We start from the raw sequence: 27,164 nt of genomic DNA, 5'->3' as shown, positions 1-27,164 counted from the left end.
TTGTAACCTGAACTGGTGATCATCTTTAAGGTCACAAATCAGGCGTAAGAGCCAGAACTGTGACAATCCTTCTGAAGTTACAGATGGCATCTCAGTGGCTTTGATGATAGTGGCCAGAAACGGGGAGTAGTTACACAGCAGGCCATGCTTTCATAATAAACTAAGAGGAAAAACCTGCAAAATGGAGTACGCTTATTTGAACATCCTCAAACTGCAGACTCCACTCAAGAAAACCCCCTGATGACTGGATGAGTAATTTCTAAGTAATTTTTAAGCTCTCTTTAAGAATTTGGGAAGCACCATGAATGACAAGATGCCTTTAAGCTACTTTTTCTGCTTGTAGCACTGAGGACAGAAATGCTAGAACTTATAACGAATCATATTATAGTGCGATTACTGTAATTATTTTTAATTAAATGTAATTATTATTAACCTCAATGGTCTATTATTGGTGTGTTTTTTAGCATTTTATCCAGAGTTTTCATCAAGAACTGTTCTTTACATCTGTGTTTAAGACCCTCAGTATTGTCGGTCTCATTCTTATCTAAATCTGGCTTTGAACAAGGAGTGTGTTCAAAGAAAAGAAATGTTTCTAACATGTAACCCCAAAAGTGGCCTATGCCAAAATGGGTAGCAGCTATGAGTAAATCAAAAATAAAGGCTAAGAAAACGTTCAATATAAATATGCAAAAAACAAATATATAAAAAAAGACCAATCGTAAGTAAGATTTAAAATGACTATAAATAAAAAGAGTAAAAGAATAAAGATGCAAAGTGCATCTGATTCACCACCATCTGGCTGCACATGTCGTCTGCAGCTCTACAAGTGAGATCATCGCAGTCTGCGGAGAAGGAATCTTTGATGGGTTCATTCATTCATTTTTAGACTTCTCACACACTGGGCTCTCACCCTGTGTACATTTGATGGCTGTTCTGAATGTGTGTGTGTGTGTGTGTGTGTGTGTGTGTGTGTGTATGTGTGCGTATATTTATGTGCAGCACAGTATTGTAGAGTTGCTGATTAGATCTGGTTTATTTTCAGTGATGAAAGGAAAGTCCCTTCATCACTTCACTTTCACAGCTCATCGGGATGTGAAACTTCTGAACTACTACTTCATTCAGGTAGAAGCTGAAAGGAGCATTTAGTATCATAAGCATGAATAGCTGAGGTTTCAGTCGGCCAATAATTCTTGTATTCATCAAAATCAATCAAAATCACCCAAAACTTCTGTTTAGACATGCTCAAAAATCTAACTCTGCCTGAAGCTTCTTCATAACTTTATTCCTTGCGCCATAGATACTCTGTCTACTAACGAAGGGCCTTCTGGAGGCAGTAAGCAGAGCTGAATCAGAGTAGAAGAGTGTGAATGCAAATGGATGCCACATTTTCAAAAATGAAGAAAAAGTGATCTGAATACTTTTGCAAGACATTTAGATTGTGATATGTGTACTTTTATTATGTAAAACAAAAACAATTAAGGGTCAATCAATGACCACTTAACTATAACTCTTATAAATAATTTTAAAAATACTATTAAACTTTAATTTTCAGTTGAAAAATGAATGCATAGACGTCACTTACCTTTTATGAATAATTGACACAAGGCCATGTTTTATTTTTGTTTTTACCAATTTATTTTTTTCAACATTTGTTCCCACGCTCAGACATCCCTAATCTCCTCTTCCACTCCTCCTCCCAGAAATCTTCCTCTCCAATCCACGTTCTGTTATGCCTTCTCTTTATTTTAGGCAGCTCCTGACTAGATCAAAGGAATTTCAGAGCAACCTCAAAATATCTCCCCTCTTCAAACGATGGTAGGCGAAAGACACATGCGCCGTTGTTTGTTTGATGGGTGCTCTGACTCCGTAAAGTCATGTTGATTGGAATGGCTGGTTGTGACAGGAATAGGCAACTCCGATTCTCCCTGCACCGCTGCCTCTCATCCTGACACCTAGCCTGGGGGGACAGGTGCTAAAACACCTGGGTGATGCATAAGAACAGTTTGGGTGCACAAAGGCAACACATTGCACACACTAAAGGAGGCTATGTACATAAGGAGCTCATAAAGTAATGCGAGACGACGTGTAGAACCAGTTTGTATTGTCACACTTTTGCTCCAAAGTTTGTTTGTTTTTCAGATCTCTTATTTGCCAAATTTACCTGCCAGGTTTCCTTGGTAACTTTCTGAAACATTTGATCTCTCTCTCTCTTTTTTTTTTTTTCCAATAAGGAATTTCTTTAAGCTTAAGCTGAACATGTGAGACCAACATATTGTTAATGTTAGCATTTGTCTGTCAGTTAGCTAATGGCCATCTCATTTATCAATGACTCAATCTGAAAAAAACAGATGCAGAATAGATTATTTTAAAAGGTTGTCTTTGTTTTCTGTTGTTGTTTGTTTTTTTTAATCACAATGTGACTGTAATTAGATGACGGTCTGTATTTCGCCCACTGTTTTTGTGGGTTCATGTTCCAAATGAAATACTCCAGTATCTCTTTTCAATCTAGTCAGCGACAAACATCTGCAGTTGGATTGGAGATTTGCAGCTGAGGTCAGATTGGGTCGGTTTTCCTCACACACTTGCAGGCTCCGGTCTTCATCCAACAGATTTTTGTACCGACTCGCCCCTCTTACTGACTCCAACTACTGCAGACTGATGCAAACATTTCCCCGCTTGGAATCAAGAGTAAAATCAGGCAGAAAATCATGTAGTGTCCCCAGCTTAACTTGGAAAAAAAAGAGCATTAATCATAGATTCAATGTGTGAAGTTTAAAACATTTACTTTTTTTTTTATCTGGGAACCGTAGCACACACTTAATTCTCCAGACAGAAGCAGATGATGATGGCTACTAAAGACAGCATTTTGCAAGACATACTTTAATTTAAAATTAAATACTTTTAGAGCAAGATCTTATTTCACCTCCTTGTTGGCATTCATTAAACATTAACTGTTTAAAATATAGTTATAAACCAAACTAGTGACATTAACATGTCTGTTTGCTGAGTGGCAAAATGAGTTGTGCTGAGTCTACACAGTAAAGAAGAGTTCAATTAAATTATTAGAAAACACATTTTAATGACATGAAGCGGCATACTTGTTTTAAGCATCATTATTTCAGAACTTGCTCCAAAGGATCAACTAAAACAGAAGTTAAAATATATTTTAGTGAATTCAGGGTGACACTAAAATGCTCTTATTTTATTTGAAAATCCCAGTCACATATTGTATCCAGGTATGTTCCCATTTAAATAAGCATCATCTATAAAGCAGTAGAAACAAACCATATGCCTCAAACATATAGAAAACTTAAAAGGATTACATAGTAATACACTGTTTGAGGTCAGACAAATAATAAACACATGAAAGGCATTTCTCTGAAGCAAAATACCAAATTTATTTAAAAGAGCAATTTGGCATTCAAGATATGTAATGATATCCAGTTATTTAGGGTAAATAAATCAACGTAAAAAAAAATCCTATCAGACCAAACAGCCTCACCAGGTTAAGAGGAATGAGAATAGTTTGGCACTGTTGCAGGAAGACCATATGTGCCCTATTTACTTGCTGGAGTGATAAAATAAGAGCTAAAGATGCTGCAAAGCGTTGGAGGGAATTACCTGTTTGTGCATTACTCTGTTAGTGCATTATGTATCAACACCTGTTTGGTCAGGACTCAACTAATTGAAAATAACACCATCATTCTTCTTACATTTATTAAATAGGCACAAGATATTTGAGATTCATGAAAACGGGTGTTTAAAATTGCATAGTCAGGTGATATAGTAAAAACCAGTTGGTTGGATTTGATGCATGGATGAAGACCAGGAACCAGGAATCGCAGATTGCATTCAAAACATATTGATATATTATCTCCACACTATGAGCAAAAAAAAAAACTAGTTTACCTCGAAAAGCTTTGGTTTTAATTCATAGACTATGAGTGCACAAATATAAATTTGTGAAATAAGCAAATTATAAGTTGAATGTACACATGCAGTGTGTGGATTTTAAAAACAGCAATTCTGAAATGGTGCAAGCAAACCTTTACATATTTTGTTTGCGCATCTTCCTTTAGCCTGACGTCTGGCTCAAACACCTCATGTCCCTCCTTACTGCACTCATCTCTAGATCTGTTGTGGCATATACACACGTCGGCCTTTCAATAACAAACTTAGCCCAGAAAAATTTGTTCATAAATTATCTATTGGCCCACTTTTCCCTTCCAGTCAAAGGAAACAGAGCAACTTCTTTTGGCTTTGAAAAATAAGTGTCTTTCAATTTTTTATTAGTAAAAAAATGCACCGGAAAGCTTTAGAAGTGAAGGGCCAAGCGCAAGCTCAAATAGGCTAAAAAGCCGGAGTTACTGCTGCTGTTAGTTTGAGACTGACAAATCCAGACAGAGTCCTGCTATGAAATGAAAGATAAGCTAACTCCGTTTTAAACATCCCTGATAAACACTCGCTTTTAGCAGTATGGTAAGTTTTAGCCAGAAAACCAAACGAGCTACATAAAATAACATTTTATCAAACAAGGTTGACAGTACTTTTGCTATTTAAGATCATCAAACAAACTTCAATATAAGCCAAACATAAATAAAAAATAAATAAATAAATATCTAATAAAGGACTAATCTGCACTGCTTGTTAAATCATATATTAACAGAATAATATCAATTATTTTTAAAAGTACATTTTTTGTGACTTCATACCTTTTGGGTTAATACCAAATCTATAACATTAATAATCTAAGTAAATGGGATTGGTTTGACAATATAAAGTAAGTAGACAGAAACAAATGCTTATTTTTACAGCACCGTAGCAAAACAATATTGAGAGTAAAACTGTGTTTTCTTCCTGCCAAACTCTGCTCCATTTTTGCAACACAAAAATACTTTATGCTGTGGAAATGTTACAAACAGAAATGCACAGGAATTGCTGTGACCTGCCATGCATAACACAGGCTTTATAAATTCTGCTTCCATTTGCATTCCACCGTTGTCAGCATGCAGACACAAGTCTTACCAAGTGTTACTCTCCATTTCTCAGAGCGCTTGCTCCAAACTGCAAATCACAAGTGGCCTCTTAAATTATTCTACAATTGTATCCTGGCCTGTGAACAAGGATTCTCCTGGGATTTAGTTGTTGTATAAATAAATGCAGCAACACTAAAGTTAGGATGTGGTGTGTACTGGCAACATTTTTAACGTACCTGTGTGGAATGTTGTCATTGAAGATGTAATGTGATGTCATGTGCAGAATAAATTAAGCAAAACCAAATCATTTGGGTCAATGCTTTGGACAACTGAGCATCACTGAATCCATCTCATTATAAAACTTATTGTCAAGTATGCTCTTTGCTGCTCATAGTAATTATCTTCATTACTTTGTGTAAAATAACAAAGCTTTGCAAGGATAGACACAAAATCATTACCTATCAAAAGTATTTCTCCCCCTTTGTTTTTCTCACGATGTGAACAAGTACCTATCTTGCATTTCCTTTTCATAGATCTTTCCCTGTTTGAACACAATTTATTTAGTTGAGTGACTCATTAACAGTCTCCTGCAGAAAGATAAATGCTGAGGAGATAATTTCCCTGCTTGAATAAGGTGACTACAAGCCAGGCAGGGACCTGTATGGCTTGAAACTTTGAAACTGCCTACCTTAGCAATACAACCACACACTTTTATGTAAGTTTCATTAAATATGAAAGACCAGAGTTGATCGGCATTAAAAGAAAATAGAGACACGCCTTCCATTACTTTTGGAATAAATATGGAAAAAGTTGGCATACATTTGTGTTTCTTGATACCCCTCTGAACAAATTGAGTTCAAATGTCACAGTAAAAAGAGTCATTTTATCTGTAAATTATTGTGGTCTTTACAACATATGTTCTGTAAAGACCATGTAACCCAGCTGTATTTTATTTGCTTGTTCTGTGCTATTTGCTTTTCTGTATTTTTACTTTATCGGTAGTGTCCCTTTAAGAGCAAAGTACGACATCACTTTACGGCAGTGTTCCGACTGCAGTTACTAGGGAAACTCCCGGGCTTTGGAGTTTCAGAGCTGCTGTGGAGCAGAGATATGCTCTGGCTACCTTCTGCATAGCGCTTGACTTCTTTGTGCCTGATGTTTTCCTGCTAGTGCATTATTGTGGCCGATATTGGGGAAAGGAACACTGGGAAGGTGTTCCTGTTCCTGCGGAGGAAGAGAAAGAGGCTGCAGGGTTTTCCATGTCTGTGGACGCCGCTGCCATCGTCATTCTGGGTCGCCATCCCAACCAAGACAACCTCTTTCATCGATCTGTTTCGTACGCATCAGACACACACACACACACCCACACACACACACACACACACACGTATAGAGCTCTATATTAACTTTTTTTTTTTTTTGCTGGCCAGCTTCTTTTAGATTTTTTTTTTTACCAAGGACCCTGAAAGCATTACTTATGATCTAAATGTTTTTTTTTTCTTTTCTTTGTTGGATTTCCAAGAAAAGTGTATGACGAAGTTGGATGTGTTTAAGTTGGATGTGTTTCAGTCCAGTAACTTGGAATAAACATAACTAGTTGATAGTAAACTGCTATCTGAACCCCAGTTAATTCTGTTCTTTGGTTACAGGGCCATAGTTGCGAAAATAATTGACTCTCAGTTACAATACAGGTTCCAACCACATGGTGGCAGTAATGCAACAGTCAGTTGTTTAACAAGCTCTAATACGCAGAAGAATAAGCCTGCCATAAGATTGTAACAGATGGTTATAGAGAGGAGTTTGAAATGAAATAAATAAAAAATAAATGTAGACCATGGTATTTAAAAATACCATCTCAGTATTTAAAAAAAAATAAAATAAAAATTTGTGAAAGTACAACCCGGACTTCATTTAGCACAGTTTTGACAATGGAGGTAACGAGGCAGAGCCCAGATACACACTGTGAGATGATTACTGCCAAGAAGGTTTTGACCAACACACTCTCAAACGACACTGTGAGTAACAGTAGTAGTTGAAGAGCAACTACTCTGAGCTACTCTGAGGAATGTTTCTGGTGCATTGATGACTACGTAAGTGAAAATGGCCTGACCTGAAAGAACCGTGTCGGTGTATGCAAAGTGCAGCATCGATGACTGGAAGGCATCACACCATCATGTACTTGATTGTGCACCAGAAGCCAAATAGACCCACTGTTTGCTCCACCGTGAAAAACTTGCTGCAAATAAGATGTCACCACAGTTAATTGTGAAAACTGTCAACTTCATCAGAAAGAATGCTGTGAACTGCAGAAGTTTAGCTAAGCCTTGTGGGGACAGAGAAGCGAACCATGCGCAGCTATACTCTAACATAGAGAGGTGAGATGGGTGTCAAGAGGACAGGTCCTTATGGATTAGTTTGAACTCAGGAATGAGGTCTGTTATTTTCTCACCAAGAAAAAAAAAATCCCTCTTGAAAATACCCACACAATATTCACAGCTAAACTTGCTTACCTGTGTGACATCGTTCCACTACTGAACCAACTGAATAACAAGAAATAACATTTTTTGCTGCAGACAAAATTCAAGCATTCAAGAAAAAGCTTGCTTCGTGGACAAAAAGGACAGAAGAAAAGAGGAAGGGCATGTTTCCACTTTTGTCTGACATTTTTTGAAGGCTCTCTCTCAGTTGAAGATCAGTGAAACAGTCTTTTGGCACCTGTCACAACTGACAGAGAAATTTGATGAGTGCTTTCCTGAGGATCCTAGAGGGGGACACGTGTGGATTTTGGACCCATTTTCTGTGGATCCTACTAAAAATTACGTTGCTTTGTCTTCACATCTGGAATCCCAGCTTCTACGAGTTTCTCCTGTCACCAATTTAAAAGTTGCAATAGTGCAAACTGGACCTGGGCTCCTTGTGGATTTCTGTCTCAAAGGAGGATCCACCTCTAGCAGTGAGGAGTGTGAAACTCCCCCTACCACCCACAACCACAACCCTGTGTGAATCAGGATTTTCCATTGTGGCTACAATAAAGACCAAAGCCCAAAACAGACACCTAGCTAATCTGTGAGCTACTGTAATAGTGAGTCTTTCCCCCATTCCAACTAGACTGGATCTAATTGTGTGAAAGAGGCAGGCCCTAGTGTCTCGTTAAGAAGCGAACATTAAAAAAAAAAGTGTGGTAGTTTGCCAAAAGATAAACGGTTGTGATTGTAATTGTGTTACAGATATGAAGAGCAGCTTCTGGTTCCACCATGTAAAAATGAAAGTTGCTGAAGCAATTGTCACATTAATTTGCAGATTATATGGTTATATTTTCATTTGCATTTTATTTCAGTGTGTGTTTTTACAGTATGTTTAATTTGAAAATTACTGCTTTTTTTGAGCATTTTATTCCACATTTTCCCATATGTAAATATTTGAGTATTTTTAAAAATCATTTTGGTGGTCATAAAGAATCAAGCAAATAAAAAAAAATTAAGTAATTTTACAACAATAATTGCTTTATTCTTGTTGCAGTTTTGTTCATTATTTGACATTTTTGCTTGTTAAGCTGTACATGTATAGTCGTAAACATGTACAGCTTAACAATTTTTGTTTGATTTCTAATGAATAGAAATCAAACAAAAGTGAGGACAGTTTGGTAAATGAATACATTTGTAAAAATGGGCCTCAGGTCATGTTGAACTAGAAAAGTTGGGATACGAAGTACAAAAAGGTTAAGAACCCTTTTGGTAGAGAATACTCATGATCATGAAGACTGAAAACGATATAGCTGTAAAAAAAGATTTTAAGGTTACAAAACGATAACCTGCTCTTTGGACATCTAATGCATCACCATTTCAGATATCAATCAAAAAAGAAACTATCACCCAGCTGTGAAGCTATAAAGATATGGCTGTCCTTTTAAACTGACACATTGGTGGACAGGAGGATTAAGTAGTGAAGAACTAACCAAGAATCCCACAACAATTCTGGAATTGCTGCAGACATCCACAACTCTAGTGGGAAATATTGTCAAGAGCACAGCTATTAGTAATGCACTCTAAAAATCTAGTCTTCATAGAAAAGTGACAGTAAAAGTGTCATATGTCTTACAAAATGTCATTTGCTGTGGTCAGATAAGACCAGTATGGAAAAATAAACTCAGTACTCTGAAGTTTGTTCTCCTAGAATGACAAAATGTGAAAACATCCTCAGGTATGAATACTTTTGCTTGATATAGCATGAGCAATTGCTAGTAGTAGACAGTGGATTTTTTTGGGTTGATGCATTAGCATGATGTTTTGCAGTGACTTGTAGTAACAGTGAGGAAGAGACGGTTGTTATTTTACCACACAAAGGCAATGCAACTCTTAAACTTGAATTTCCTTGTGGTATACAGTTGGCTATATACTCACTCTTATGTGAAGACGTTTTGCTTCTACTTAGAACAAAAAAAACAAAACAAAACAAAAAAAAAAACAGCATTTTTGACCGGGCTTCGTCGCAGGGACAAAAGCTGGTAATTTCTGTGGTGGTTATTTCATAGGTTGCTAACCTTCCTGAAAAGTGAGAAAGATCAATACAACAGGATACATCGACTTTTGCTAATAAAGGCAATTAGCATAGGATTTAGCCGAGGTATTCAGACAAGTTTGCTAAAATACATTTTTCACATTCTTGCCTGGCAAGACCAGGAAAGTTAATTTGTACAGCACTATAAAATCCTTACATCTGTCCTTACATAACATCAATGTAAAAACATAGAAAATAATAAAGCAAAACATACTGGGAGCATAGAAAATTTTTTCCGTTCTACTAAGTAACAAAACATCAACATTATGTATATAATGTATATACATTATGTTGTATAATAATTATGGATAATTGCTGTTTTTGGACATTTGGGAGGGAGAATCTGATTTCATGTTGTGCTGACATGTGTTTGTAGATCCAGCTCTTCAGTGCACAATTGGCTGGCACTGGTAGACATGGATGCTGACTGCTATTTATAGAACCAGGGGTCTAGACCAGCTCTGCAGCTGAGCGCTGCATCGAGAGAGAGTGAGAGAGGCTGGTGGGTGGCATGTGGTGGTATCAGTCTGCAGGGGGTGGGGATATTTGTGAGGACTGTGTCTGATAGAGCATAAGGCGTGTGCATAAATGTGTATTTGTGTGGATAGCAGCTTGAAAAGTAAAGCAGGTAGATGGAGAACATTCGTATAAGATAGATAGATGGATAACACATTTCTCCAACCCTTGGCACTTTTATGTGTACATGTAAGGGGCTGGTACTCCTGTATCCCAGCAACTGTGCAATGGAGTCAGGGAAGTCCAACTACAGAAAACATAGGGGACTAGTGGCAACACCTGGAGGAAGAAGGTGTGAATGTGTTTGTTTAACCAGGTTGGTCCTCAGAGATACGTATGTGTTTCTTCACCATGAGCATGCAGTGAATTGAATTGAAGATTGTAACACTTTAACACAATACTCTGTTAATCATATAATTTAATATTTACCTATTTTGGTGTGATATAAGCATAGGAATCTGGTTATTTTAAGAACATCTTTAAAAATATCTACATTTATTTACAGCCTGGTAAAAATCAGTGCCTTTTTCTATGCTTTGCTTCATGCAGAAGGTCTGAACCCTCAGCTTTGGAGAAACATTTGATTCCTAGAGGTGCAAACTCTGTTTAAGTTTTGAATGGTTGGATCTTATTTTGCCCAATTGCTAACGTTTGGCCGTGACACATGCGATACGCCAGCTTGATCATGAAGGAAGAGACGCTACGAAACTTACCGGAAATTGTGTATGCTGTAACTCACCATCCCCCACTGCAAAAAGAGAAGCGCCAAGCCAAACGAGATGGCTGTTAATGAGAGCTGCAGGCTGGGAAACAAAATCTTTGCCAACAATAAAATGCCTTTAACATTCATCTTGCCCTGACTAATTGTTTAATATTTGGAAGCATGCCCAACACGGACTGAGTGACTTTGTTCTCGTCCTCGGCTGCCATTGCTAAAACTACAGGCAGGCTAGAATTCAAAAGCATTCCAGAAAATCAGCGTTATCGTTCACAACTCCCTCCCCTCTGTTTGCCTGTTTGCTGATTGGCCAGGATGAAATGCATCCTGACAAATCAAGCTCAGTGGCACAAATCCCAGTACAATGGCCAGGTTACATTGATCACCAGAGTTTAATGGTCTTCAACATCCAACCACCAAAAATACATGTACAAGTTAAGGTTGCAGTAGATTTACATTACATGTTGAAATTAGCATTTTATGTGTTGAATGTAGGTCATTTACTGTTTACAAATAAATTTTTAATGAAATGAGCACACCAAGTCTGTTCATCAGGAACCCTGCTATGTTTGCATTTGTTGACCATCGGATATAGTTGCGTCTGAAGGTCAGGCAGTCTTAATTGGTCTGCTGCAGGAGTGCTTACTCTAATGCACGTTGACACACAGCATATAGATTTACAGCAAAGCGTATGTGTATTGTTTTTCTGAGTGGGAAAAACATTTGTAAACCTTACCCTCAGGGAGTGTAATATTTCTACCCATATTTTCCAGAGTGGCATATTACATTAAGGCTTAGCCTCACAAGCAGAAATATAAAGACATTTGATTTATTTATAAGGTAGTTAATGAAATTCTCATTTATGACTGGAATGTATTTGCCAAGATTTGGATTAAAATGCCACACATGGCGAGTACTCAGGTTATTTTCAGTTAATCCTTATTTCTATGAGACAATGGCACATGCAGTGTTTTGCAGTGCAACTTTATTGTTCTAACTTTCTATGATAGGAAGAGACCCCAGAGAAATGACAAGAGAAACAAAGAAACTTTTTTGTCCTGAAGGAAAGAAATAATTTAAATCTAAATAGTGTTTAAGTTTAAATATTGATTACACTTAAAACTTTTTTTTTTTACTTATTACTTATATTACTTTAACAATATATACGGATTTTTTTTCTTTTCTTGTAATATTTCTCTTTTTCTTTTCATCAACTTATTTTATTATTGTTCTTGTACAGCACTTTGGTGCAGTTTTACACTTGTTTTTAAAGTGCTATATAAATACATTTGACATTGACATTATGCTAATTTGACGTGAAGTTTGTGATATCTGAAGATTCAAAGTGTTTAAAGAGTATTTATACCAACCTGCCTTTTTAGGTTATGATTTTTTCGATATACAGTTCATTGTGATGTCACTAGATTCTGATTCAAATTGTACAGTTTTGCTATATACTTTATATTTGGAAGTTCTAATTACATTGTTTGTTTTAGCTAAATTGGCCTCAACATTATGGACAGAACTGAATAACTTCACTAAGGCTTTGCCTCCCTAAATAAATAAAGTGTTCAGTGTTTTTTTTTTTTTTTACCTGGTTGTTGGTTAATTTTGTGGCTGGTGTCCATTTTTCAGGGTCTAGTTTGACATTTCATATATAGTCAGATGTATATTCAAACATCAATTAGACTCATGTCACTTTAACATATAATATGCATTATGCTAACCCATAGTAACATAGGCCTACGGCTGTGTTACTAAAAGCATGTAACAATTACAGAATGCTGATTTAAAGCAAACAGGTGATTTTAAAGCTTCGGCATGCCAACATGACCAGCCATTCCTTTACCGGTTTGGTGTGGAGGCTTTGTCTCATTTTTTCCTCTGGATATGAAAGCACGTGTGTGTGTACCCTTCTGGATCAGAGCACTGATCATCTGAGGCTGACACATTCAACATCTGACTGCTTTTGTCTGACAGTTCGGTACATCTAGCATTATATTCCTACTCGTCAGTGATATAGTGATGCTTTCTACACTGACAGATTCAACATTCTCAAACTGTAATCATTTCTACCTCTAAAATAACCACAGTTTTGAACCAAAATGATTTCAGACAGAAACCAGTGATGTCAAAATTTGTATTGGCCCGAAACATAAGCGAAAGAAAGGCTGCAAATAGAGAGAGATTATTAAATATGCCAACTGAGTCTATGTTTCGGAAACACTGTTTATCTAAGCAAGTGGGCTAAACAAACATGCAAAAAGCTCTGCCAGATAACACATTAAGGAAAAGCAATTGCAATCGGAAGGGTGTCTTAAGGGTGCATCTATGTCTTTTTTTTTGTATCTCTGCATGTGCAAACCATGAGCACATACATATGCAGTGCGGTGGGAATGAGACTGCGTCTGTCTCGTTTCTCGCACTGCCGTGTTTAGCACGACCACCTCCTCCTCTGTGCGATTTTACAGCAGGTTTACTAACGCATGCCTCTCCAGCATTAATGAGAGCAACAACATCAGACTCTGTACAATCAAGGTGGTCAAGGAAATATGTTTTGTGCTGGTGATTGGGTGCTTGGGAAGGCTGGATGTGTACAGTGTTATTCCAAATTGGCTTGGGATTTTAATGATGGTGATTAGTTTAACATTTTACTAGCCATTCAAAATTGTTGATTAAAAACAGTCTGCAGGTTTTACTGCAGCATGAACAGACCTTTTTCTGTTCATGCTGTGTTCTTGGTTTTTATTGCAGAGTTTTTGAATGATTGATGGTATTTTGGATGGTGAGACATTATGTGCAACCCAAATAATGCAGTGGCGCAAGCTCCTCTCCCCTCGCTCCTCTCTCCTCGCTCCTCTCTCCTCGCTCCTCTCTCCTCGCTCCTCTCTCCTCTCTCCTCGCTCCTCTCTCCTCTCTCCTCGCTCCTCTCCCCTCGCTCCTCGCTCCTCTCCCCTCGCTCCTCTCTCCTCGCTCCTCTCTCCTCGCTCCTCGCTCCTCATACAGTTTGATCCATGAACCCTCCATCTCTCTTGGCCCAGAGGTTATTAGAGATATTTGGGAACATTTTGTTCCTAGTGAATATTTTTTACAAGATATACCCACACCAGGGGAGTTTCTCATGCTGCAGAACTCAAACTGAAATGTCACATTTATAGTTAAAAGAAACATTTTATTCCGTCTTTTTCTTGTTGTAGACGAGAGTAGTTCATTTACTTTTCAGTTATACTGCATTTGCGCATCTGCATGTACATTCTGGTTTCTACTTATATTTTAAACCAATTTAACAACAAGGGCCTTGTTGTTAAACAACAAGGGCCTTATATATAAGTGACCTTTATACAAGACCAGCCTTATAAAAGTAACTTGCGTATGCTGTGGTGCCCTGTTTGTGCAAATGCTTGGGAATTTCTATGATATGACAATGATCTGTTACATGAGCTCTGAATTCATTAACAGAAATATTTGGTACTCCACTCACTGAATGTGGAACTTATGACAGAAACTGCTTCCATTATTGACCCTGGCCAGTGAAAAGCAGTGAGGCATGTAAGGGCAGGCTTCATGTGTCCCTGTCTTGAATGGTGGTGCTGCATGCTCACGCCTACACAAGAAAAGCTTAATGAGACTCACAAGAGTGCAAGAAGCGACTGAGAGCAGCACTGAGTGCCCAGGGAGTGAGAGCTTCTCGCTCATGACTCCTGAAGATGGAGTGGGATTCATAGTGAGGACACACCAGAGATAGAGGGGCTGAGGTGGTGAATGGGTGAATAAATGGTAGCTGGCAAAGAGAGACACAGATCTATAACAAAGATGAATTACACACCTCCACCTCGCTTATAGGATGTAGTACTGAGGAAAGGGACTGTAGTGAACAATCAAATTTAATGATTTAAAAGAGAAGATACAGACCAAGTGACCTTTATATTTTTCTGATCCCATATGTTTCAGTGTGTGAGCATTGCCTGGTAACAGTCCACAATGGGCACGAGATGACTACCATCATTTAGTTTTATGGAATTATGTTCTTAAGATACTCGACTTCATCCAAGTGGATAAGTTGAAATGTTTCTCAGTCGAACATAAACTCAATAGCCCCATTATTGCCTACACCCTATCAAATTCTTAACACAAATGGCAACAAAGCATCATATTTAACATTTTGCCATCTTCTGGACTTCAGCTGAAGATTAAGCTGACCATCAGAATCAGATCAGTCACCTGATCTCAATCCAATAGATCACAATTGGGATTTGCGAACATAAAATCTTCACAAAGTGTTTCTGACATCTTGCTGAATGTATGCCATGAAGTATTATTGCAGTTATGAAAGCAAACAAGGGGCCCAGCAAGGTGTAGCTAATGGTGAGCACTGACTGTAGTTTTAAATTTGATATGCTTGTCTAGGCTCCATATTCCCTCCTGCTAATTATGCTAAGAGCTCTCTCTGTCAGATGTCCTGTGCTGCACTTTGGATCAAACAGACATTACATTGTGCAAGAATGACAGTGAAGCCTTAAATGGTCAGTGAGGGACTTTAACTGAACTTCTGCTTGTAAGGAAGAAAAAAAAAACAGCACAGGGTGAGTTTACAAACTAGAAAGCATTGAGTCATTGAGAAGACAGCTGAAAAATGGGCTCTGCCATATTACCCTGGTATTATGTGTCCCTGTATTGTGGTGTTTACCACAAAGTCCAATTAAAATGTTAGAATTATTCAGTGCATTACCTTTTTTAATTGAGTTTGCTTGTATAAAGAGGACTGGTCACTCCTTCCATGGGTTGTTTGTATCACACCATTGATTTAGCAGCTCTGCATAGGATGTATTTTTTTTATATAGCATCTTATTAGGACATTCCCTCATTCTGCAGTGGGCTTTTATTCAGCAGCCATCATGGCCGTGTTTCTCATGTACATCCCCTCAGAGCAGGTTTATTGCAAGTGACAGTCCGCTGGGATATTTAACATGACTAATGGCAGACAGCTGCAGAGCATTCAGGGCCTTTCAAAGTGGGCCTTGAGAGACAGCCTTGTTTTGCCTTGTCAGCCTCTGGAATGAGACAGCTGAAGCTAATTCAATTAACTCCATGTCAGAATCCAGCTGCATTGTGAACAGAAGGTAAAGTTTATCGATAGGTTCTCAAGAAATGATTCCCTTGCATCTCAGTACAATGATACAGGCTCCAGATGAATGGAGTTCAAAATATAAACCTTTTTTATTTCTGCTTTAGTTAATCTAATTTTTTCCTCAAAGCTATGCTGTTTTGTTTTGGCAAAAGAGAATAATAGACATAACATATTACAGAAGATGATGACTTTTTCCTCATTCTGCTGTCTGCATTCTCTGCAAATAACCTTGTTTCAGAATTGAGTGGTACTCTGTCAGGGCTGCTTCTGGTCGTTAATCTTGTTTGTGGAAAGGAAGGTGACTGGTTGGTGAACAGGAAAGTTTTATATTTGGGTTTGTGGCTGATGTGGTTCTATTGGCAACTTCAAATCATGACGGTACCCGCACTGGAGTGGTTTTGGAGCCGAGTATGAAGTAATTTGGTTGTTGTTTGGAAAAAGGAGAACTGTAAAATGTAAGTCTTTGACAAATTCTGTTTTTCTTTGACTTAACGTCTCATTCATGAATAATAGTAGGAAGAGGTCAGTCAAGGACAGATGGATTTGGGCAATTTTGACAGTGATGTGAATCCTGCTGTGGGGCATTGTAGTAAAGAAACAGCTGAGCTGAAAAACCAAGCTCTCGATTTCCCTTTCTGTCTATATTCAAGCATGGATTAAATGAGCATCCACTGCAGGACGACTGGGTTCAGTCTTGGGAAAGAGTGTGTCTATCTAGGGGAAGCTCAAAGCAGAGCTGCTGCTTCTCCACCTGGAGAAGAGCGTAGAGGCGGTTCAGACATACGATTAGGATCCCTCCAGGTGCTTTAATTCAATGGTTACCTGCTTAGACCAAAACACTTGTTTCAGGAACTATAAGTATGAAAGATGTTTGGGTTTTCCCTCTTGGACTCATTATTGCTGTAACCTGATCTCGGATAAATCAAAGACAGTAGATTCTTAGATTAATGCTTTTTCTCGACTGCAAGTTGCAGGTTTTCAATAAACATTACAAAAGTAGCAGCCAGGTGCAAAAATAACAAAGCAAAAATGTCACAGGTAGAACATTTCCTTTTTTATGTCTTCTACTATCAATTGTTCTTGACATTATGAAGTTAAAATGATGTGCTACATCTTGTGGGATTCTTCTCCCCTCGTGTGTTGATGCAATCCCTACAGGAGCAATAAAGGAACAAGGAAACTTTAGTGTCTTCCTTGCAGTTTTTTAGCTGCAGAGTAAAATATTTTCTTTGCAAAATAACCTTTGAATTACTAAACATGAAAAGTAAAATAGATATTATTTGTATTGATATTTTCCGTTACTGTTTTTCTTGCAGACGGTTCGGCATGGATTCCCGTACCAACCCACATCTTTGGCCTTTGACCCCGTGCAGAAGATCCTGGCCATTGGTTCAAGATCAGGTGGTGTACGAATGTATCCTTGAATTAATGTCGTCTTTCATGTATGGGCTAATAGAGATTTGTTGAAAGTATTATGAAAACACTGCATCATTCTGTAATTTGAGGATGTGGCCTTTGACCCTGTACACTATTGCATTTATATAATTAAACCTCATCGATCACAGCTAAGATATACCATCTTCTGCTAACAGGAGCAAAAACATAAGTAGATGTAATTGAAACAATGTCAAGAAAAACATACCTAATTATGAAATATTTCCAAATAGACATCCATTTAAATCTTTGCAGCTTATCCTCCCACAGAGGTTGTATTTTGAAGCAGGGGTCTCTACTCTTCAGGCTTTCCCTTCCTCCTCTCCCCTGTCTCTGCCCTGTCATATCATGTTGCTCAGTTGTCGTGTTGCAGTCTCAGAACCGTCCATCCGACAGCCCCAGCCATCCCCTGGGCCACCCCGTTACAGGGATGGGAGAGGATTTGCGAGTGCAGCCCAGGTAGGATATTACACCCTCATAAATACCGAGGCTTCCAAGTATCTCTTCAGGGAGGCTGCGCCGAAGGCGGCAAGCCATAGTCGAGGCTTTCGCATCTGGTTATACACGAGTAGATTGAGCGCAGATCTCTCTGTGCGGAGAGAAACAGAATAAAGGCAGCAACGGAGGGAGATGTTGCTATATATTTTTGAAATGGTCAGAATGAGCTAAATCATAAGGTGATTTGGTGGATTACACATGATGTATTCATTGTAGCGCAATGAAATGCAAACATCTGTTAAATTCCTCTCTACCTCAACCCCACCTTTTTCTCTGCATTACACCTGACTTTGAAGCAAGGCTGAAATTTCAGCTGGATGAAAGCCCTTGAGTGATTTAGCATTTGTATTGACATGCTGCACACACCCTCCCCAACTCCCATGTGGTTGTCACTGACTCTCTCTCTCTCTCTCCATAGCTTAGACCCATACACACACTTTTACTTTTTCTCAGCCTCACCCCGTAATGCCGGCTGTCTGGAGGACCTTTTTCCTCCTTTTTTTTTCTTTCTGTATTTATCCAATTCACCCTTCCTCTGTCCTTCAACCGTATTTCTCAGCGCATTTCTCCTTCAAGGCATTTGAAAGTCTGCTGTCATTTTTTGCAGTGTTCCTCACTCTTTTTTAATGAATTTAAGCTTTAGCTGTATTTCACTTTGACGTTAAATCTTTTGATTTCAAAGCTCAGATGTAAAGAAAAGAGATGCCAATATTTATTGACTGCTGGGGACTGTTTAGTGGTTTCTTTAGTGGCAATTTTTTTCCATCATATACTCTATAGACTTAAGTGCCTGGAGGCACCAATAAGGCCTTTGTAGAAGAGTGGCTAGACTGAAGCATCTTCTCAGTAAATGCCAGATGATATCCTGCTGAGGCATTGCTTTAAAGTAACCAGAATGAGTCACGGCACCTACAGGAGAAACCCTCTGATCTGATGAAAGGACGACTGATTGATTTGGAAACGATGTCCATTGGTGAGAAGGGAGAGACATTTGATCCTGCAGTTAAACATGGTGCTGCCAGCAATGTAGCAATGGAGAGTAACTTTTAGTTTACAAAGGGGAATAATCCTAAAACAACAACAACAAAATAAAATGGTGCAGTTCTGAAAATCTGTGACATAACCATCTAGGAAGTAACCCTCAGTGATGAATGTGGCGTCAACTCTGAACTTGATGCAAAACACTGACCTCTGCAGAGGCCATAAGCAACATAAAATGCTTTAGCAGGCCAACACAAAATGACCGATGTCAGCTTTTCAAAACTGTGCCTTCAAAGTTGGTAGTTACAATCTAAACAGTTTTTCTAGTAAACCACTAGAAATAAAAAAAAACTCCTCAGAAATTTTAGATATTCCACCTGTAGAGGTATTGCTTTGGGGCAACCACCTACCTCACTAGGTGGTTGCACACTGCAGGATCTAGCGCACTGCAGTTTGCTCGGTTGGAGTGCTAGTCTGTATGCACATCATTTGCAAACTGCATGTAAAACATGTGCTGAAAAAAATTATACTTTGTAAAAGTGGGAATTGTTCTTTACTTTTCAACAATCTCTAATGTTCTTTTCAGCATAATATTTTCAATTACACTGTTATTATTTCTGCTTTAGATTTAATTTTTTCCATTCAGCACAGTTGAGGTGACGATGCAAGACATTGCAGGAAAGCTGCTGTTTAAAAGGCACTTAAACCTCAACATTCATTTGAAAATGGTTGCAACTAATAATGTGGTGCAAATTAACAGATTTTCTAAAAAAAAATATATTGCGCTTATTTTCTTCCATAATAACTAAAGGAGCCAGGCATGTAAATGAGAGCTGCTTACTCATGAATTTGGCAGGACAAAAATATCATTTATGTGAGCAAATAAAAATGTACAAATTTAAATAGATGTAAATATGCAGCCAAATGCTATTCAATGACAAATCAATATGCTTACAGAAACTATTTTTATAAAGTCATGAAAATGTAATATCCCTTTTGTATATGAACTGAACTCATTAAGGTTGAACTTGTGTAGTAAAGCCCAAATATAATATACAGAATGGCTTTAGGTAAACTCTAAGAAAGTGTCGGCTTCCTTGACATGTAGACCAGGTTATTTGAACATTTTTGAATCACCGAAGCTTAAGCTGCACCTCTCAAGATACAGATACAGTAATTTTTCCTCAATTTTTTGTCTTTGTCAACACTGTCCTTCAGACGTCACTGAAACACTTCAATACCTTTCTGCATGACTAGGCGGCAAAATTTGTCATAATATGCCACTTTAAAGACCAATATGAACATAGTTCAGCAGCTATAAGCTAAAGATTAAATCCATTTAATCCATTATTCTTTTGACTCAATTCATTATTTCCTCTCTGTGATTAACTTTTAAAGTTTAAGTTTCAATGATCACATTTTCAGGACAATTTGGAATAAAAGGTGCAAATGCTGCAGAGCTTCTCGGATACCCAAAATACCAGGTATGACCAAATTAAGAAGATCCATCCATCCTTCCATCTTTTATCTTCTACTGAGTGGGCCGGAGGGGCAGCAGGCTACGCGGAGGGGCCTGCACTTCCCTCCAGCCAGGGGGGCAGTTGCTCCAGGGGAACTACGTTTCCCAGGCTATCTGAAAAACGTAATCCCTCCGGCATGTCCCAAACAGGTGTTTGTAGAATTTTGGTTTCTCTGTATCCCCAAGATTAATCTGTTCCCCTAAGATTACTGCCAAATGAAAGACCTGGCAAGCTTGTATGGTCGTCACAAAGTAAAATGAGCCTTTGTCTGTTTGTCTAAGGAGTCGCAAAGTGCCCTAGCTGTGTGCGGTTTTGTAATACAAAGGCACGTTTATGAAGACCAGGTTTCAGGATGGGTATGGTTTAGGGGTCTATTTCTGTTGTAGATTTAGGATTTCTAAAGAAAGGTGGTGTCTAATGTTCATATTATCTCCTTTGATTTCCTCAATGACAAACTGCCTTCCATACCCAACCATTTATCACATTCTACTGAAAGAACTTGAGACGGTATGACCCATGCTTACCACGTTTTTGTGACATATTTAACTTGAATAGCTGAGTCACTCACAGTAGGACCAGCCACCCTTGTGAATAGTGCATAGCAACAATGTCATCAGGGTTGGCGCAGTGGGTTGGCAACTAGGCTCTCTGCAGTGGCGTCCCTAAGACACTCCTCCCTCTGCCTGGGGCGCGACGACCAACATATGCTGAGGTGTAGTTTATTGAGTACAAACAGAATACAGAAAGAGCTTGGCAGCAGTCTGCAATTGCACGTTTCCTTCTTTACTTCTCGGTGCAAACTGGCTTGCTGAGTGTGCAGTCTTTGGCTGTCTACGCGAGTCCACGTCTGTGTATCTCTTTTCACAGAAACACATTACAGGTCTGAGAGCACACATGTTTGCCTCCTACCTGTGAATGGTTTGTGTGTCAAAGCTGTGAAAGTAAATTTGCTTTCAAAAGGCTTCTGGTAATAGAATTGCCAGGGCCTGATGGGCCGTCAGTTCTCATAACGGTCAATAAGATCAGGGAAGGAGAAAACAAAAAAGATCAGACGGGGCAAAAAAAGTGAGTTTGATATGAGGATTGGAAAAAATGGTGGAGGAGAGGAAGAGGTGGTTTCTTGATTGGGGGAAAAAAAAAGATCTCATAACACAGGGGTCAGATAATATTAAGCTGTGTGACACTTTGGGACAAACTCTCCAAGCCAGATTCAGTCTGAAGTGCCACATGTGTTGGGAAGCAATTCAGGATTATTGTGGATCAACTGTCAGTCAAATGTTATTGTATTCTTATTATGCTACTTGAAGAATGTCTTTTTAGTTTAGTTCTGTGCATGTTTTAACATGACACAAAACTCAGGAATCATAATTGAAAATCAGTTTCACGCTAAGCTTACAGTACTAATGTTCTGAGGGCTCCAGTATTTTATTGCTGATTGCATTTTTTTCCTTTTTCTTCCCGCTTTATTGCACATTTGTTGACAAGACTTCCCTTTAACATAATCAATACATTTAGAAAAGCAGTCTAAATAAAATCCCAGCTTCACTTGGCCCATCAGCAACCAACTTGTTTGTACAATTGTAGGTGTGTGCACCTTAATTAGGACATGTATTGCAGGGAATATTTATTACTTTTAATGAAACGTAACTTACATTGTGGTGTGCATGAAGAAAATAAACAAGTTAGTTTAAATTGATCTTTTGAAGTTGATAAGTGAGGGCAAATTTGAGTGAAACTTGTATCACATGCCCTTCTATCAAGCCTGGGCTCTGCAGAGACTTTGTGGAAATTTTGTTGACAGTGCTAAGTAATCAAGATGAGTTAAGCTTCCACCATCACTGAGTGAAAAGGGACTCGAGCCCTGGTTTTGAGGATGAAACTTAATTTGGCCAGTGGAGCGTGGGCTGGGAATGGGACAAGGTGGCTCTGTGTAAACACACAGCATCTGTTATAGTTTATTATTAATCAGACTGTCTTTACAATGTGTGTGTGTGTGTGAGAGAGAGAGAGGACAGGTCAGGTCGGCAGTGCCAGATAGACAAGCACACACATCAGATAGTCTATTATGTATTCATGATTGTCACTGTGCTGGTGGCCATGTTTTATGTGCCGCATGATGAACATTTTGCTGCGTGTGCAGCAGTGACTGTACAAGGTACCTGGTGGCCAGTGCTACGATCAGATACAGCTCACTTCAAGGGTATGGCTGTGTTTTACTTGCACAGTGTTCTATTTTCTGGTGTGTTCAGAACCAACACAACTTATCAACACAACTGTTGCCATGGCCATGCACATGTGGAAGTGATGACATTATACACTGCAGCCAAGTGTCTTACTTTGGCTGCATTTCATTTCACTTAATCAGATCTCCAGCCTCCCTCTTATAATCTGAGACACTTTTAGTTTGTACTCACTTTAAATGTGTCTTAGCAGAATGCTGCTCAGTTATTCATTCTGTTATTCATTTCCACATACCTGAGTACATTTTGTTTTGTGTCTTACCATTAAAGGATGCCTAAGACAGAATACCTGTGAGGTTTCTTTGGTTGAATGGAAAGTGAGATGACAAAATGTGTTAAAGTAAAATTAGAAACAAACTTGGATTTTTTTTTTTTCAAGAAGTAGCAGAAAAGCGCTAATAAATAACTAATCAATAATTTGTTCACTTTTTATTATAATGTCACGACGAATGTTCGATCTACAGTAATATCAAAAATCCTGCAACACCTATTTCTTCTTACTTTGCTTCCAACAAGCTTGACTTTGACATGATCATTATTTCTTTTCTGCTTTTATTTGACCGTGTGGTATTTTTGCCTCATCTTTAGAACAGAACCTTATCAACTGGATTTTCACACTTTTGTAGCGACTTGCCTGGCTTTTGTGTTGACGCGTCGTATAATAGAGTCTGAGATTTGAAAGCTGAAGCAAAATGGTGGACCATAGTGATGAAGACAAAAGTAAGATTGTTCATGATGTTCAATCAATATTTTAATAGAAGTATTCAATTATAATATAAAAATTCTGTGTTCTCTTTCTGTATTCCTGCAAGTACAGAAGCGGATTCCTAGTGTTATATTTTCACTTCCCTCTCTCCCCGTTTCTTTTCCTGACATCTCTTCCATTTTTCTCTTCTCCCTTTCTTTTCTATCTTTTTGTAACCTGCGATAGAAATGAGCCCAAAGCAAATTCTAACAGCTTTTTTATTGTCAAAAATATAAGTGAAGTGAAGTGATGCAGTGAAATGCTCCATTTGTGAAAGTAAAACTATTAGGCTTCTTTTTGGCAATCAGGCAACCATTCTGATTGCTCTACAGCTGGACAAGACATGGTTAAAAAAAACAGCACCATGTTTTCCTAATATCATACAGCGTCAGTTTGAAATGGTTCATTTACTGGTACAAAATAAAAGTGGGTTTGGATGAAATGGTAATGGCTGGGTATAAACAGGCAATGGAGCAATTTGAACAAGATCCTAGGTTTCTCTTTGACTTCTTAATGCTTGAAGTTCCATTTCCTCTGGTAAAAATATGTTTTACCACTGTTATTTTCAACAAAAGTAAATAAATCTTCAAAGGAAAGGAAGTCTAAGGTAGATCATCACATTTTAGCAGCTTAAAAATATGAAAATTTTATTTCTAGGACATCAATCCACAATGGATTTTTTTTCCCAAACTTACTGTTATGTAATATTTGTATACTGTAAAGATAATGTAGGTTAACGTTTTAGGTCCTTATTCACTAACTCATATTGCTGCTATAATCTTTAGTTAACTTTATAGAAAGAAAATAAAAAATAACACTGAGAAAAAGGCATTCATGCACTAAAATTGATTCACAAAGACCTATTTGTTAAAAACTTGCAGAACACTCAATGTAGACTTTCACATGGCAGTCCACTCACAATTAGAAAGTTAATGAAGACTTGCTATAATACACAGCCATTGACGGATTTGGAAATTTTCTTTGTACTGGACTGAAGACTCAAGACTGAATAAAGATTATAGTGTTTTTGATTGGTCCAAGTCAAGCGTTTGAAAGTAAAATGAATTAACTTTTGCAAATACACGTTATAAATAATTAAGTCTAATTTGACACATTTAGTGGTCTGTGTCTTAAAAATCATCCAGAACCAAAATAAATCTATATTTTCATCATCTGCTGTTTTACATTATTCAGTAGTAGTTAAATTAGTCAACAAAGGGACAAGAAAGTAATGCTGTTAGCCAAGCAGAGTGGATGAGAATATGGAAACATAGTGAATATGTCATGCAGAATCAATAATGCTTTGGGCTGCAACTGACAAGAACTTTAAAAATTCATGTTTCATTGCTCAGTGCATGAAGAGAGACTATGATGCCCAACAAAATTCAGATTAGATGGCAACTATTAAAAACAACACAGGTTCCTTACTGCCTCTAACTGCAGCAAGATGACATAATAAACATGTTGGTCAAGCTTAATGACATGCAAGGAACTGTATTTGTTCTGTGCTAAATGTGCCGAAACAAAAAATGACCTGCAAACTTATATTGTAGTAGATCTGGAAGCTTTTGACTCAAATTCATTCACTATTTTTACATTGGTGACATTAGTGTCAGAATTTCCTGAAGATCCATCGAAGTAGTCAGAAATAGGATGCAAAAACAAACTGGGAAATGTTTTTGCTGGAAAGGTTGTTGCTTTCAGTTTATAGAAATGTTATTATTGCTAGGTATGCACTGATTAAATAAAATAATTTTCAATCTGTGCAAGGGGGGACACTAGACCTTTTTCCTTTGTCTGATTGCAATCAAGGTGTTCTTAATATAAACTTCTTTCCATTATGTTCCTCTTGGCTTTTTTTTTAAACTCTTTTCTCAGTGCCACTTTTTCACTTTCCTTTCACTCTTGACGGGGTGATAAGTCAGGGGATAAAAGGTCAGATGTCTATTAATACCATCGCTTGGTGAACTTCTGAAAAACGCCAATGGTACTGATTAATAACCTAAAGGTTAATCAGCCATGGAGCCAATTTGCTGAATTTTGTCGCTTTAAAAATGTAAAAATGGAGTGTTTTTAAACAGGTTGTAATTTTGCAATCATATAAAAAAAAATCAAAGTTTCACATAAATGTGATTATTAGTCTTTGTTTAAATCTTCTCAAGGTACTTGCTGCTACATTGATTACATCATTTTGAAGAGTTTGCCCTTTGTGTGGGCCTGTCTCTTTTTATTTTCATATTCTAGACTCATATATGTTGTGATCATACTACAATCAGTTACTGAAACATTTGACCAATGTAAATTTTAGATCAACTGTTTGACATTCACAAGCACTAAAAGTATAGAAACTAGGACAATTAATCTTGAAACTGTTAAATCTATATGAAAGGTTCAGGTTTGCTGTTGACCTTTGCTTTTTTTCTGTGATATTTAAAGCTTGCTTTTCTACCTTCATGGCAGAAAGGTCACTGAAAACTTCACATTGTTTTTAGCAATTACAAAAATCACACAACTGAATGGGTGAATACTAAGATCATTAATCTGCTATTGAATCAGTGACCAGGGCAACATTTTTGTCTTGTCAAAATTTCACTTAGCTGTCTGACTTTACATCATGATGTACATCATACACAGGTTTGTGTAGGTTCTGTTTGTAGGTGTAACCAGTGGCAAAGTAGATACACAAGGCAAATAAACTGCATCATTGTCCCAGATTGTTTATTTATTTCAGATAAACAATGATGTCCAGTTATGCAAAGTTGTCTGCATCCTATTAGAACATAAAAGTAGAGAAATAATAATTGTGATTGTGATAAAAATTACTGAATGTCCTTTTGACTCTTAATGGTGTGTGAGTGACAAGAGTCACAGTATTGATTTAATTTGTCAAATTGACACAAATTTTACGGTTGGTGTTGGAAACGCATTGCTGAATTTCATTTTTATAAATTGCTCCACCGTACAAGAATGCAGTCTGTAAAATCTGCTTTCCCCTGCCTCACTTGCAGGCGGTATTAATTGGGTCGGTCTCGGACAGGCGTCCAAGTAACAACCCCACAAATTAAAACAGAGCTCTTGTCAGACTGTCATGTGAATGGTACATCCAAACACTAGAATATTTGACATTTCAACCACATTTGCGCACACCGTCTTGTATGTCTCACAAGTCCTTACAATATCTCACAGCTATTCCATTTCTGAAGCAAAATCCTTCAAATGTGCCTGAATTGTAAGCCTACATTACACACCAGTCTCATAGACTGGCAGCCTTTCCAAACTGTCCCCTGCATATCATCTACTCACCGTAAAGATGGAGGGCTCTAATGATTCAGAAAATCAACAAATAAAAGACAGCTAAACAAAATATTTAACTGAGACACATTTTTTAACCTTATTGTGTAGTATTCTGGCATCTTTACATTTGAATAAAAATGAAAATGACTTCTGCTCATTACCCTCAAACCTGTGCTCCCTTTGGTACAGTTTGTTGCACGAGTTCTGCAACAAACGTAGAATTTTATCCTTGAATCAGTAACGGTGTGTCCAACATCCCTTGTTATAATAACCTGTGGCTATAAAAATTAAGCGGTTTTGACTACTTTCACTGATGAAAGTAGCCAGTTAATCAGTGAAAAGGGGAGCAATGAGCTCATTGGATAGCTAAATGACTGGAGATCTGGGAAGCACCCAATTTTTCTCCACCCCTCTTTCACAAAACTGTAAGTCCATAGAGTTAACTGCATCATGCTGCATAGCAACGCAGAACAACACAACACATAGCAAACAACCATAAAAACATGCATTCACACCCAGAGAGAACATGCAAACTCCATGCAGAAAGATGCATAACA

General features: G+C 37.9%; 1 protein-coding gene across 1 annotated transcript in view; it reads left to right on the top strand.

The window, feature by feature from the left end:
- The window catches only part of LOC103150637 (syntaxin-binding protein 5-like), an 81,603-nt gene that overhangs the window by 11,734 nt on the left and 42,705 nt on the right, over positions 1–27,164 (top strand). The window contains exon 2 of the mRNA XM_016680848.1: positions 17,212–17,309. Coding sequence (XP_016536334.1) covers positions 17,212–17,309 — 98 coding nt within the window. The remainder of the gene's footprint in view (positions 1–17,211; positions 17,310–27,164) is intronic.

The sequence above is a fragment of the Poecilia formosa genome, unplaced genomic scaffold (genome assembly GCF_000485575.1).
Source record: "Poecilia formosa unplaced genomic scaffold, Poecilia_formosa-5.1.2 Scaffold259, whole genome shotgun sequence".
Classification (NCBI taxonomy): Eukaryota; Metazoa; Chordata; class Actinopteri; order Cyprinodontiformes; family Poeciliidae; genus Poecilia; species Poecilia formosa.
Note: the sequence above shows the minus strand (reverse complement) of the source record. Positions and strands in the feature narration are given on the sequence as shown.